The 13046-nt window shown below is 45.6% G+C and overlaps 2 protein-coding genes across 2 annotated transcripts; both read right to left on the minus strand.

The window, feature by feature from the left end:
* LOC8058915 (reticulon-like protein B12) lies at positions 3624-5688 on the minus strand. Its single transcript, XM_002458726.2, has 4 exons — positions 5464-5688; positions 5151-5334; positions 4477-4688; positions 3624-3974 (listed from the first exon to the last, which is right to left on the minus strand). Exons 1-4 carry the CDS (start codon positions 5537-5539, stop codon positions 3808-3810), a joined length of 639 nt encoding a protein of 212 aa, XP_002458771.1. The 5' UTR covers positions 5540-5688; the 3' UTR covers positions 3624-3807.
* Positions 6380-10942, minus strand: LOC8058916 (putative ataxin-3 homolog). Its single transcript, XM_002458727.2, has 2 exons — positions 10486-10942; positions 6380-7383 (listed from the first exon to the last, which is right to left on the minus strand). Exons 1-2 carry the CDS (start codon positions 10753-10755, stop codon positions 6661-6663), a joined length of 993 nt encoding a protein of 330 aa, XP_002458772.1. The 5' UTR covers positions 10756-10942; the 3' UTR covers positions 6380-6660.

The raw sequence follows: 13046 nt of genomic DNA on the forward strand, positions 1-13046 counted from the left end.
ATTCTCTCCCAGCACCGTACCGTTGAAAAAGTCAGCTAGGCACGTAGCGCGCCACGTCCATGACCACGGGAGCAGCCTAACGACGCGTACACGCTCGAGCGCCCACAGGGCTTCCATCGATGCGATGCCCAAGACTTCTCCTAGTTCTAGTTTGCTTTTGCTCTCGTCTCCCGCTTGTTCACATCACCCGGATATACACGGAGGACGAAACACCGTGCAGGTCCGGGAATTCGTAAGTAACAGTGATTGGTGACTAGCTAATCCTATCGTTTCATGTCTGTGTCTGCTACTTAGCTTACCACATGCTGCGTCTCATCGAGCGATCATGATCTAATTAACCCAGTTAACCCGGCAGTGAGCAGTTGTATGCCGGACCGGAGCACATGGACACGTACGGTACGGCGAATCTCCACGGACCAGAGAGCCAATCATAGATTAACTAGGATCAAAAGATTCGTCTCGTGATTTATAGCTAAACTATGTAATTAGTTTTTGTTTTTGTCTATATTTAATATTTCATGCATGTACCACAAGATTCGATGTGACGGAGAATCTTGAGAACCTTTTGGTTTTCAGGCTGAATGTTTCGTCAACAATGATTGCCGGTGTGTGAAGACTGAAGAGCCAGGTGTTGTCGTTTGTGTGACTGTTGTGTCCATGGGTCAGGGCATCATCAGGCCGATCAAGGCCAAACATCCCATCACATCCCAAAGTGGGAATCTACCGAACGGAGATGGCGCGTGCGTGGCCGCCACGTCGGGTTCTAGTCTAATCAGGTTAACGCGCACTTTGCTTCGGATTCTTTTGTTTGCTTGGTGGTCGTGAACAAACATGGCTTATCATGTTATGGCACCACGGTGCTGATTATTGAGCACTGATATCCTCTGCTCTGTTTTCTTTTCCTTTTTTTTTTGTTTGGCCAGTGGCCACAGTGAGGGCTGTCGACTTGTCAGAACGACCACAGCTCAGCAAAGAATCCAGAATTTATGGCACACGGTTACGAAGACGGCCGCTCCTCATTTGTTCGATCAAGACTTGAAGAGCGACGTGCTATATTGTGTGTGTGATATGCTGCCTGTCGTTGTGGAGACGATCAGGTCAATACAAATGCTGTTAACTACTTGTGTGAGACGTGGATGGTCGCGCACGTTCCAAGTTTGCGATACGGTTGGATGGTGGTCCTATTAATTTAATTATATTCTGTGCGCATACCATATATACTGTACTCCTCAGCTAGGCACCACGGGATACATTAGGTGCGCGCCAATGTTAGGGACCAAATGGAGACGTACGCAAGGAGCACTACTCCTTTTTCCGCGTCAACGTTTGTTCGCCATCGAGCCCAATTAGCGCGACGCGGACAGGATTCTCGTGGCAACGTCTGTGAATATGTAGCGACCTAATTTCTGTGCCCAGCGCCCGGCAGTCCTGAGGGCTAGCTATACTATACTATACACCTATACGGCAACTGCAAGTCTGGCGCAGTACCAGACGCCCCCCCGTGACCGAACAATCCATTTTCCACGCCGGCGTCTGCTCACTGCCATCAGAGCACGCGCCGGAGCGCGCTGGCTGCCGGTGCTCCGCAACGTCAGCCTGGTCACGGGCAGCACGACGCGAAGCAAAGCATCCGATCCGAGCCGGACCGGACCTGACGAGAACGTGAGGTCTTAGCTCTAGCACTGCCGCGCACGAAAGCTGCTGGTGACCTGAACCTGTCCTCGCTCACGGCGGCTTGGCTTGCCAAAAGCCACAACACGCCACTGTTCGGAGGCACGGGACTACGGGGGCAGACGAGCACTCGCCCGGCCACTGCAGTACTTCCGCGTGCCGGTGGCGTTCGACCACGTCCAACAAGGCAACAACATCAAGCATTCAAGCGCATATGCTGAAGCCATCAGCAGGTTGATCAGGGCTCAGGACTCAGGAGGACGGTGGTTCTTGGGCTCTCGGGTGGGGGAGCGTCAGCCACTCAGCCCTCGGTGAATGGGCACAGTTTCAGCAACCGCCAGTCTGCCACAAGCACGTTGCATAGCGGCTCAAATAACATGACCTGGGTTTAGGTCATAAATTTCGACACATGATCCAACCGCAACCTAAAAAACCTGAATTCAAAGTAGGAAAAGCCGAGAAATAGTTTGACCTAACTAATTAGTGTGCCACATTGACCTCGGAACAAATATTTTCCTGCTGATCCAAATCCATCCTAACCTAGCATTTGATCAAGTTTAACATTGCGTGACACCCTGACCCCACTCAGGTTGATTTTGCCTTGTGCAGTGGACCCGCCTTGCCTGCCACTCTCAGTGGCTAGGTTGTTGTGTACATCTTCTACTAGATATATAGAGGCGCTGAGGTATTTATTCCATTATCTAAAAATTCTTAATGACCGAGTTAAAAGATATTTTTCCTAACTATCTAAAGTTTACCTAATGTATGAAAATGCATAAAAATGTAGGGAAACAAATAATTTTAAAATTTTGATAAGTAGATCTATCCATTTAAAATAAGAAATCACATTTATTGTAGCACAAGTGCAATGAATTGAATTTCAAGCTGCTTGGAACTTGAATTATGAATGGTCAACAACATACAACCGCTATTGTCTAGAAGACAGGCGGCGGCACGGAGCGATAGCGGTGGCCCATGACAGTGGAGCTCGTGGAGCAACGCATGGCGCAATGGTGGGTCATTAGGTCAGCTCGTAGTGTGCCGCAAGCGGGCTTGGGTCAAGGTTTTAGGGTAGGCTCAAGCCAATTATTTTTTCCGTTAGTTTTTTCACAATCGGGCTAGAATCCAACCAAGCCTGACTGCCCAAGGAATGATCACATCATGCTGGAGCCTGTTTGGAGCAGAAGAATTTCACATGAATTAGATCATTTTCACAAAAAATAAAGAAACATAGAAAAAATCCCGTGTTCTAAATCTAAACAAGACCTGAGTCTTTTCTACCAGGAATAACTTTTTTAGTGCTAGTTGAACAGCACTTTCTCTTCATTTTGGTCCTGACCGGTCTCTAATTTTCTCCAAGCCTTTGGTATCCTCTTCATGCTGCTTCTCTAATCTAATGTTTTAATTTTAGCAACCGCTGTTTTTTTTTTTTTTTTTTTGCCGCTGATGAGGTCCTCCATGGAAGCATCTTGGGACTCCTGACTCTGATCTTGTTCTTTATCCGGCCCCACTGGTTTGTTGTCCTTCTTTATACATTTCTTCTGCCTTGAAAACCGTCTCCATAGCTGCCAGGTTTGGGAGGCCTATTTCCCTTCCCTTTGCCTTTCCCTTAAAAGCCCATTAATGACTCAGTTTCTGAGCAGCCCATCTGGCCTAGCCCACTCCTCTCTAGTGTGGCCCGGCCCAGTCATGCACCCGTGCATTAGCCTGTTGGCCCGTCCATTCGTGAAGCAGCCCATGCCCTCAGCAGAGGATGGCGAGGTACCAAGGATTCATGGTCAACATTTGAACATTTTATTTATTGGTAGCATAGGTGAAGATTTTTTTTTTGAAGGAACTGACATGAGCTCTAGCTTTCAATTAAGTGGAAGAGAGAGTTTATGTACAAGCATAGGTGATAGATCTCGAGTTACCTTGAAGCTACCTGAAGAAGATTGGCAAAAGGAGTACTATTTCATCACAAAGCTAAAATTCTAATATTTCCCAGCCATATAACATTCCATGCAGGCAATGCAGCTCCAAGGCTACATTATGTAGACAGACAGATCACGATTGTGATTGATGTCAAAAGTCAAAACTATTTCGCTCTGAAACATATTACACGAGTCAAAATTTCATAGCGAATACAGATTGACATCAACGCAGCTTCTTCGTTTCCGATATCATATTTGTCATGTTACATTTATACTCTTTGCACGCTCTGCCACATGCCTGAACATATATAGAAGCTTTCTTGAAGGACCTGACAATGTGTTCTTCGGATTTCTCCAGCAATGCAGGGACCGTGAGAGCAATAACAACACCTGACAGAATAGGGAGTAAAAAGTTTAGCAATTCGACATGGACTAGCAAGATTAATAGAGCATTTTTGTGTCCAAATTGATTCCCCCTTTCTGTAGGATTTTCCATGCCATTCCAAATACGAATGTGGACGCAGCGATTGGACTTTCAAATTGGGTTGAATGCTTACAGTCCACTGCTAGTATGATCAAAGTAGATACAATGCAGCCCGTCATACCCTCATGCTTATGTATCCTTGGATTACATTCAGCAGCACTAGTGCAGAACTTCTGACAAGATACTCATTTTGAATGGAACTTTTTGTGAAACTAGAAACATCCTGCTGTTCTATCAAACGAAGTGATAGTGTGAGCATTGCCTCTGTTTCCATACTTATGCCATTTTGCAATGTTAACAGCACAGATTTTCAGTGTAATTGTAAGTGATCTGATGATAAGGAGGTTCTTCTGAAGATGCAGAGTGGTTCTTAGCTCATAAGAAATGTAAAACAGTAGAACAACTTACTTGTATATACCAAAGTGATAAGATCAGTCAGTCGGCCAACTATGGAGGTCAGCAACAACACAAAAGCCACCTTGTAGAAGAGGCTGGAATCCTTTCCAAGTGCAATGTTTTCAAAATCCTTGAGCACCTTATTCATGAAGCTACCAACTATTTCTGCTGCTTCACTCATTGACTCGTCAGAAATTTTCATCAATGGAATAGGTGGAGGTGCCCTGCATAGGTTTTTTTTGCATTTAGAGTTGGTACAAACAATGAATTATAATTACTATCTAAGAGCAAAAGCAACTGTACAACATATTCTTTTCATTTTTGGTGTATCCCTGACATTTGCTTTGTTTTTGCAACAAGGATCGTGGTATTGCACAACAATGTTAAATTTCACTCAGAAGCTAAAATGTAAGCAAACCCTTATGTGAATGTCAACTGCTAACAGAGTACTTGACTAATACATTCGGCCATTCGCCGCTGCAGCAATTAAGCAACCCTATCAAAATGGTAAGGGCTGTTGAACCAAGGCTAAGGCCAAAGAATTTCATTAGCTCTAACATGCCACCACGGATTAGAACTTCAACAATCTTTACCAATTACCATGCTAGCTAGCACTAGCATCCACACAAAACGAATCAGCCACAGTGGTTGTTCCACCAATGGGTGAGAGATCAAACCAGAATCACCTGTTGAGCAGCTGCGCAGCCTTGGCCCAGACGAAGAGGACGGTGAGCAGGATCATGAGCACCTGGGACACGAAGGAGAGCAGCGTGTTGCCGGGCACGCAGTAGAAGAGCGCCCATGACGCCACCACGGCCGCCAGCATCCCGCCGGCCAGCTCCTTCCTCCTCCACAGCACCACATCCGCCACTGCGCCCACAGAAAAGCTCCCACGCCACGCTCTCAGAATCCAAACGCGAAATGCAGAGAGAGAGAGAGAGAGAGAGAGAGAGCCTAACGACATCGTATCGATCAAAAAAAGGGTCGAGGAGGACTCACCGGCGCCGCCGCCGAGGAGGTCGTGCGGCGATCTCTGGGCACCAAACAGCCGGCAGCTTTGGCAGGGGGAGTCCATCGTACGGCACCGCCACCGCAGGACGGATCTCTCCTCCGATGGGAAAAGGGAAAGGGGACAGGCAAGCAAGAAGAGCGTGGAGTGGATGAATGGCAGCTACTGGACTGATCTCGTTAGGTCCAACTTGTCGAGCTGGAAATTTTGGAAAATTGCAAGGCGGAGAAAATTGGGTGGAAAGAAAAAGAGGCGCTAGCGTGGCGTGGGGCCCCACAGCGGCACAGATACTTCGTCAGCAACACCGTCGTATCTGACCTGACCCCAAAGAATGACAAAACGGGCCAGATGACAACACGGGCGGCCTCGCCTTTCGGCAAAGCCGGACAAAACCGACGGGACGGCCTCCTTCCGGCTCAGGCTATGGTAGGTGAGTGCAAAGGCCAACAGCCAAGAGACGAGGAGCAACAGGCAATGAGCAATGCGTGCTTACTGATCTGGTTCATTGGTAGTAGTACAAGTGAATCTAACGACAGATTTTTTTTAAAAAAAAAGCTAGGGGATTGTGCATGTGCATCTGAGTTAATATAGCATTTGGCTGACGCTTAAAAGGTATTCCCGTCATCGATTCAGCCCAAAATCAAGCATGTTACATGCGCTCCACCACCGGTTCATGACTTTGTGTCTTGGCACAAACTGCAAGAATTGACAAAGGTAACACCTGTAGAAACAAGCTCTTGACTCGGTAATTCATGGCTGCAACGACGACACAACAAGAACATGAGCATTCACCATCGAGCTTTGTTTAGATATTGTCGGATTCACCTTAGGGTGGATTGGGTAAAATTTAGTTCAGGAAGTTTCACTCCAATGCACCCAACATAGGTGAATTAAGACGAATCCAACTACATCCAAACAAAGGATCAAGCTGTAGTGTGAAGGGAGATCCAGCATAAGTTGACACACATGAAAAAGGACAGAAAAAAGGGGTTCAAAACCGCGACTCTAGTCTCTATGCAGTTCGCACATAACAGTTACACCAGTTAAAAGTTTTAAAACCCATTCAATTCAGACTATGCATTTTGTATACGGCGTTTGGAACTAAAAAAAGCATAACTCCACTGAAATGGAGGGCAGTTTCTGTTTGTATAGTCTAACTCAGTTACAGACTGATCAGAAGTGCCAGCCTATTCTTCTTTCGCTGATCCTTTCTCCTCTACAGAAGAAACCTCCCTTTTGGTGTCACTTCCTGAAGCCAACTCCTGAGTGTCCTCACAGGGAGGTGCACTCGGCTCAGATTTAGCAGCTTCTTCCTGGTTATTATCTTTACTTGGAGCTGCTTCAGTAGCAGGAGCATCTTGTGAATTGCTGGATCCTTGAACTGCATTATAGCTGGCAAATGGACCCCCACTGTCCATCAAGCTAGCAGCTATAGCAGCATTCAGATCAGCCTCTTCTTGCTGCGCTGCAATCATGTCCATTTCACTCATCCCTTCTGATTGTTCACCAAGTAGAGGGGGCTGCTGAGTGGGTGTTTGCACCTGGTTACAGGAAGCTGTTATCTTCTGGGCGTCATCAGGGGTAAGCCATTGACCAAAACCGTTAGACCCTTCAGTTGCCATAGGGCACTCCTTGGGGAAATTGCCTCTAACTGCAAAGATACTCCAGCCTGACCCCTTCAGGGTGTCAATGAAAGCTGAGAGGTAAAACTTTGACAGGTGCTCGGGAGCTGGATAGAGACTATTAAAGTTATACCACTCCCCATTCACCTTCCTGATGCAAAACCAGTGGTCCTGCAGGTGGCAAATGAAAGCAACCTCCTGCTCAGGGTCAAATAGGGACGACCCTGCAGCTGGGGAATCAAGGGGGATAACTTGGAGGTCCCAAACCTCCAGCGCCTTCTGCAAAACCTGTTAGAAGAAACCTATTAGAAGAAATGAATAAGAGCTATCTGTGTAATAGACTGGTACCATATTCGGTTGAGTTACAGTTAATGACGGAACATATGAACTCTACATGTGGACATGAATAAAAGCAATAGACAATGCTGACGGCATTCCAGATTCATTGCAAAGATACAAGCATAGATGATGCTCCTCTAAGAGGGAAAACTGTTCAGATCAAATGTAAATATAAAGGCTGAGACAAACAAAGTGAAGAATCACAATTTGTGTATTCCAACGTATAACCGCATAGACAATGCTGACAGCATTCCAGATTCATTGCAAAGATACAAGCATAGATGATGCTCCTCTAAGAGGGAAAACTGTTCAGATCAAATGTAAGTATAAAGGCTGAGACAAACAAAGTGAAGAATCACAATTTGTGTACTTCAACGTATAACCGCGCCCCATCTGTCCAAATTCAGGTCTAATGTGCACCTTCTTTAAAAAAATGTACTTTCAATTTCTAAAATATTTACCCATTCTCTGAGAGTGGCAGGACCCACTACCAAAATCTTGCAGCTTTGGGTTAGAAATTAATACTTAATGAATTCCTAATAATCTTTGCCCCAATTCACATCCAAATGTGTAAAGTGATAATCAGAGGGTCTGACCAGGATGCTGCAGTTATACAATGCAAAGACAAACATGATTCAATGAAGAAAAAGGGGAACTAGCTAATTGTTGCATATGTTTGGTGGCTTTAGGAGAAAACTTTAAAGGAACTGGAATGCCTCCATATTGCAAAGTGCCATATCAGGACAGTATTAAAGCATATTCACAGCAAATTAGTGTCATCTTAATAACTTGATGGAGATATGCACAAAACACCAAATTAAAATAAAAATGCGTGAAACATCCAAATATCAGCAACATGCAAAACAGTGGTCTATTCACTGCTATTTGTGCTCAGATTCATCATTTTATGACTGACACGGATGTGTTTCATCTACAGCAGCATTCTTTTCCTTCCATAGTTTCTATTTGTCCCTATTGCAGTGACAACATGGCTCTTTGCTAGAGTACGGGACAAGTGAAGGGCACCAGCCATCAAAAGGCTACTCTGGCTGTACTATTGGCTCAAAAGTCCCTCCTTGCATTTTTCTCTCGAACGTGCAGCAGTAAGAAAAAAAATTAGGAGCCAAAGGATGCTAGTCCAGTTGGTCTAGTAAAAAAACCTCGCTGCAGTAGTCAGGGTTCGGGGAGTTTACTCGGTCAGGGACTGGAATCTTCTCCTGTCAAGTCTGGTCCGACCTGTGCACCGTGTGTGCACCTTGAGTGCCGCACGGACCAGGTCCGGTAGGCGCCTAATACTGTGGGGGCGGTCTGTACCCCCACCAGCAGCACCAAGCCCCCTCCTCCCCCCCCCCCTCTGTTAATATAACAGCAGTAAATACTTGGTCGGGGGGAAGCCTTAACCCATAAACTCGGCCTCAGCCAACTTTACAACCTTCACCAATTAATTGGCTCAGAATGTACACCATATTTTATTTCTTCCGTGTCATTACAACATTTGTCTTAATGTGCTTAGCAGAATTAAAAAATGTGTATATTTCTATATGTGGATTTACAACAGATTTGAAGCAAAAATACATATCTTATTTCACCATCACACAACAATAGTGTCTGCCAGTGTCCAATTTGGCAAATTATTAGGAACACACCACATACCACTTTGAATCCAATGGTGGGTGTCGGAATCCAACATGGCCGACTTAGCCAAAAAAAAAAGGAAAGGACATGGCTAAATGGGTCTCTGGTAACACCGATGGCTATGCAATCATCTGGATTTTTTTTTTGAGGAAAAATGCAATCATCTGGATTTTAGCAACTTATGAAACTTTTCAGAAACCAGACGTCCATCGAGTTTTCTTTCCACAATTGTTTATGGGGCAGGAAGGGCGGGCCTGGTGCAAGCGGTAGAGTCTTACCGCCTGTGACCGGAAGGTCCCGGGTTCGAGTCACGGTCTCCTCACATTGCACAGGCGAGGGTAAGGCTAGCCACTGACACCCTTGCCCAGACCCAGCACAGAGTGGGAGGTCTCTGCACTGGGTACACCCTTAATTGTTTATGGAGCAGATTAAATAGAAAACACATTTAAAACCTTAAAGCTTCTAACCTTAACACCAGTTATCAAAAAAAAAACCTTAACACCGCTACCAAGGTTGATCATATTCCTGATTCAAATTAAAGAACAACTTCAGTCAATTGATATAAACTGTAAGAAACTGAATTCATTTAACGTCAGCAATTGAGTACACGACAAAAATCAAGCTAACATTAGCCAGATAAACTCTTGAATATGTACATCACTTATATAATTTTGGACAGTGTAACGACAACAGAATACGTTACCATAGCATGCATGCACATGCATTGGTGCAAGCCAACTACGTAGCGTAAACTGGTACAAACCACTGTGACGACGTTTGCTATTGTTTATACAGGAAATAACTACATCTAAACTTTCCAGTAATGCACCAAAAAAAGGGGGAAAAAGAAGTACAATCCTATATCAAATCACCTGCAGAGAATCATGCAAATTTTAATGCAGTTATTTGAGTGCCAAAGACAAGAAGTACTGTTTATCCCTCAGAAACCCCTTTCACATCTGACAGAGATGATTATGAATGCAGGAGGTTGCCTAAGTACCATTAGGATTGGAGTAGGATTGCATCATCTATGTTCAAGGAGAGTGTCTCTAATCATGCAATCACTTGATAAGCATTCCTTCACATGACTGGGATGATGCATTGACTACCAACTTTCTTTTATTCTATATACAAGCTAAACCCTGCTAATTTGTCTGCTTCAAGTAACTCTGTTCGTTGTTAGCAAATCCATAACCTAGAATCTTCGACTAGACTAGAAGGCAATCGACGACTCCAAACAGCAATGCTCGCGCAAAAAAAATCCCCTAAATTCTAAGCAACGATCTTAACAGGCAACCAACTTGTAACGGATTCCACGGAAGAAGCTGTGATCTACGCATCGGTCGATCTAACCGAGCCCAAGGAACCTAAAAGGATAATCTCCACGAAGCCTGGACCTGGAGGGCCTGGACTAACCTGGATGCTGAAATCGCCGCCGAGGGAGACGTTGTGGGATCCCTCGCCCTCCGCGAAGAAGTCCCCTGCGGCAGGGTTGGCCACGCCGGGGCTTCGGGAGCCCTCGAGCATCACCAGGCGCTCCCGCTGATCGAGGTCGGCGGCGAGCGCGGCGAGGTCGAACTCGGAGAAGAAGGGGCCCTGCAGGGCGGTGTTGACGCAGTGCACGGCGCAGAGCTTCCCCTCCTGAACCTCGTGGTACAGCAGCCCGCCGTTGCTCGGCGCCTCCATCGCCCCTCTCCAAAACCTTGCAGAAGCCTCTCCCTACAGTGCGGCGCGATTCGGCTCTCCGTCGCCTCGTCGTATCACAGATTCGAGGCTGGATTGAGGAAATCGGCCGACGGGGGAAAGGGGGCGCGGAGGAGCTGTGCGAGTGCTTTTTGCGTGTGTCCAGGCCGTCTCGGTAGTGACGCAGATTCCCAGCGCAAAACCATCAAACAACCCTGACACGATGACACGTAGACCCGTACGCGATCTGAAAAGGCCAGCCTGGCAACGACGTGTTTTTTTTATGATGCAATATAAGTTGACACGTAAGCCATCATTTTTAGATAAAACCAAAAGTGCTTTTAGATTAAGAAGACACGTAAACCACCATAGAATAAACATATACCACGTTTAACATCAAAATTTTAATGCAATAAAAGAATCGTGGATTTTTTTTTCCTGAAAACGAAGCAATATAAGTTTTTTTTTTACAATAACGAAGCAATATAAGTTGAAAACGATTATATTCATAACATAGTATCCATGACAAACATGGCAGCGATGGTGTGGCAGCGATGGTGCATAAAATTTATTGTGTGGTAAACCAAGAACCTTTCACCTCCCCCCTCTATCCCCTTACCCTACATGCTTGTTGTTCCTAAGCAACCATTGGTAGCTTAATGGTTACTCCCTCTGTCCCGTAATGAAAGACGTTATAGCAAATGTAGCACTCACTAAGGTTACAGATAGAAGACCTGGCTATCCCTATAAATTTATCATTTGTCTATTTTCCTTGACATGCTCATTCAATACGATGCTTGCTCTCATGCCACACACATCCACCGGACAAACATTCCACATTATGCAATGCACCTCCCATCCAGATGTCACGTTTCCACTACCACCGGCGACAACGATTTGACAGATGACTAGTGGAGCAGGTGTGTGTGGCCCATGCAAAACTATAACGTCAAATTTTTTTGAGACATCATGTATTTTGGGACAGAGGGAGTAGATCATGTTTTCTTCCTCAACTAAGGACCAATGGCTCCCAATGTCGCTACATCAATCCTATCCTCCCCTGGCCCTAATCCCATCGTGGTGACACTACCACCCCTGCTCCACCCAACACTCGAAGTCCTTCCTTAATCCCATTGCTTAGCCACTATCATTGCTTCTCCCTCCATCCATTACTTGTTCAGTCGAAGTCACCCGGACTAAGAAACCGAGGTATGTCTCGAACATTGTCGTTATAAAATATGGAATACAAGAGACTACAAAATCAACTATAGCAAATTAAAGGGGATGTGGATCAGTTGTTAATCAAACAAGTAAATATCCATATGCAGATATGCTACTATGTTGATACTAGGTTGTTAAAAAAAAGAATTGCAATATCAAGATAATGTTCATCTCTAAAAAAATAGAGAAATACAACCATAAGTTTTGCAAGTTTGACATTCCTTTTAAATTGTACATGTAGAAAGAAGATTTTATATGCACATATGCATTGGCGGACTCAAGCGGGGGGGGGGGGGGGGGTGTGTTTGGCTGCAGCCCCCCTTTTGGGCTCAAAAAATGTTTAACAAATTTTTATTTTAGCAAAAGACTCCATGTATTTGGTATTTTTCTATGTTTATTTTATGAATTTTTGCTTTTGAGCACTTTGAATCAATATTGAATTATTAATCTTAGCTATATCTATTAGCGTACTAGATAGAGCGAGCAAAAAAAATTTTAGCTATATTATTTAGCCCCTCTCTTGGTCCGTTTCTGGATCCGCCACTGCACATATGCCATTGGTGTACACGTTCTTTTTACATAAAAACCAAATCGTGGTAGACTATGGGCGCGTTTGTGACCCTGGTCACGACCAGCCTGGCCAGCCCAATAGGGCCAGGCCTTTCTAGACCAGCCTCAATTGGTGTAAGGTCTCTTGTTTGTGTCTTTGTATAAAACAAGCCAGGCCACAATGAGAATGTGTTTGTGTGTCTGTACCAAAGAAGTGTAGTAACCTTTGCAGTGCGATGTGGTAGCGTTACCACCATAAAAGCCTCACCGGCATATCATCGAGCACCTGGCGAGCAACCATGGCTAGCTCCATCTCCTCTCCCTGCGCAGGCGCTAGCAGCCATGGTTGTCTCCTCCTCCCCGTGCAACCACTGCCTCCTTATCCTCCCTAGCCATGGCGCGAGGCAAGCTCGGCCTTCCGGCCATGGCGGCGCGAAGCAAGCTCGGTCCCCCGGCCATGGTGACACGGGGCGAGCTCGGCCCCCGAGCCATGGCGAGAGGTGAGTTCGGCATTCCGACCATGG

Source organism: Sorghum bicolor, chromosome 3, assembly GCF_000003195.3.
Source record: "Sorghum bicolor cultivar BTx623 chromosome 3, Sorghum_bicolor_NCBIv3, whole genome shotgun sequence".
In the NCBI taxonomy this organism is placed as follows: Eukaryota; Viridiplantae; Streptophyta; class Magnoliopsida; order Poales; family Poaceae; genus Sorghum; species Sorghum bicolor.

Excerpts from the sequence above, each read along its gene's own strand:
- LOC8058915 (XM_002458726.2), bottom strand. The coding sequence starts at position 5,539 with ATGGACTCCCCCTGCCAAAGCTGCCGGCTGTTTGGTGCCCAGAGATCG. Across the intron at positions 4,689-5,150 it reads GCTGCGCAGCTGCTCAACAG|GGCACCTCCACCTATTCCAT; the intron begins GTGATTCTGGTT and ends AAACCTATGCAG. Across the intron at positions 3,975-4,476 it reads TATCACTTTGGTATATACAA|GTGTTGTTATTGCTCTCACG; the intron begins GTAAGTTGTTCT and ends CTATTCTGTCAG.
- LOC8058916 (XM_002458727.2), bottom strand. The coding sequence starts at position 10,755 with ATGGAGGCGCCGAGCAACGGCGGGCTGCTGTACCACGAGGTTCAGGAG. Across the intron at positions 7,384-10,485 it reads GCGGCGATTTCAGCATCCAG|GTTTTGCAGAAGGCGCTGGA; the intron begins GTTAGTCCAGGC and ends TTCTTCTAACAG.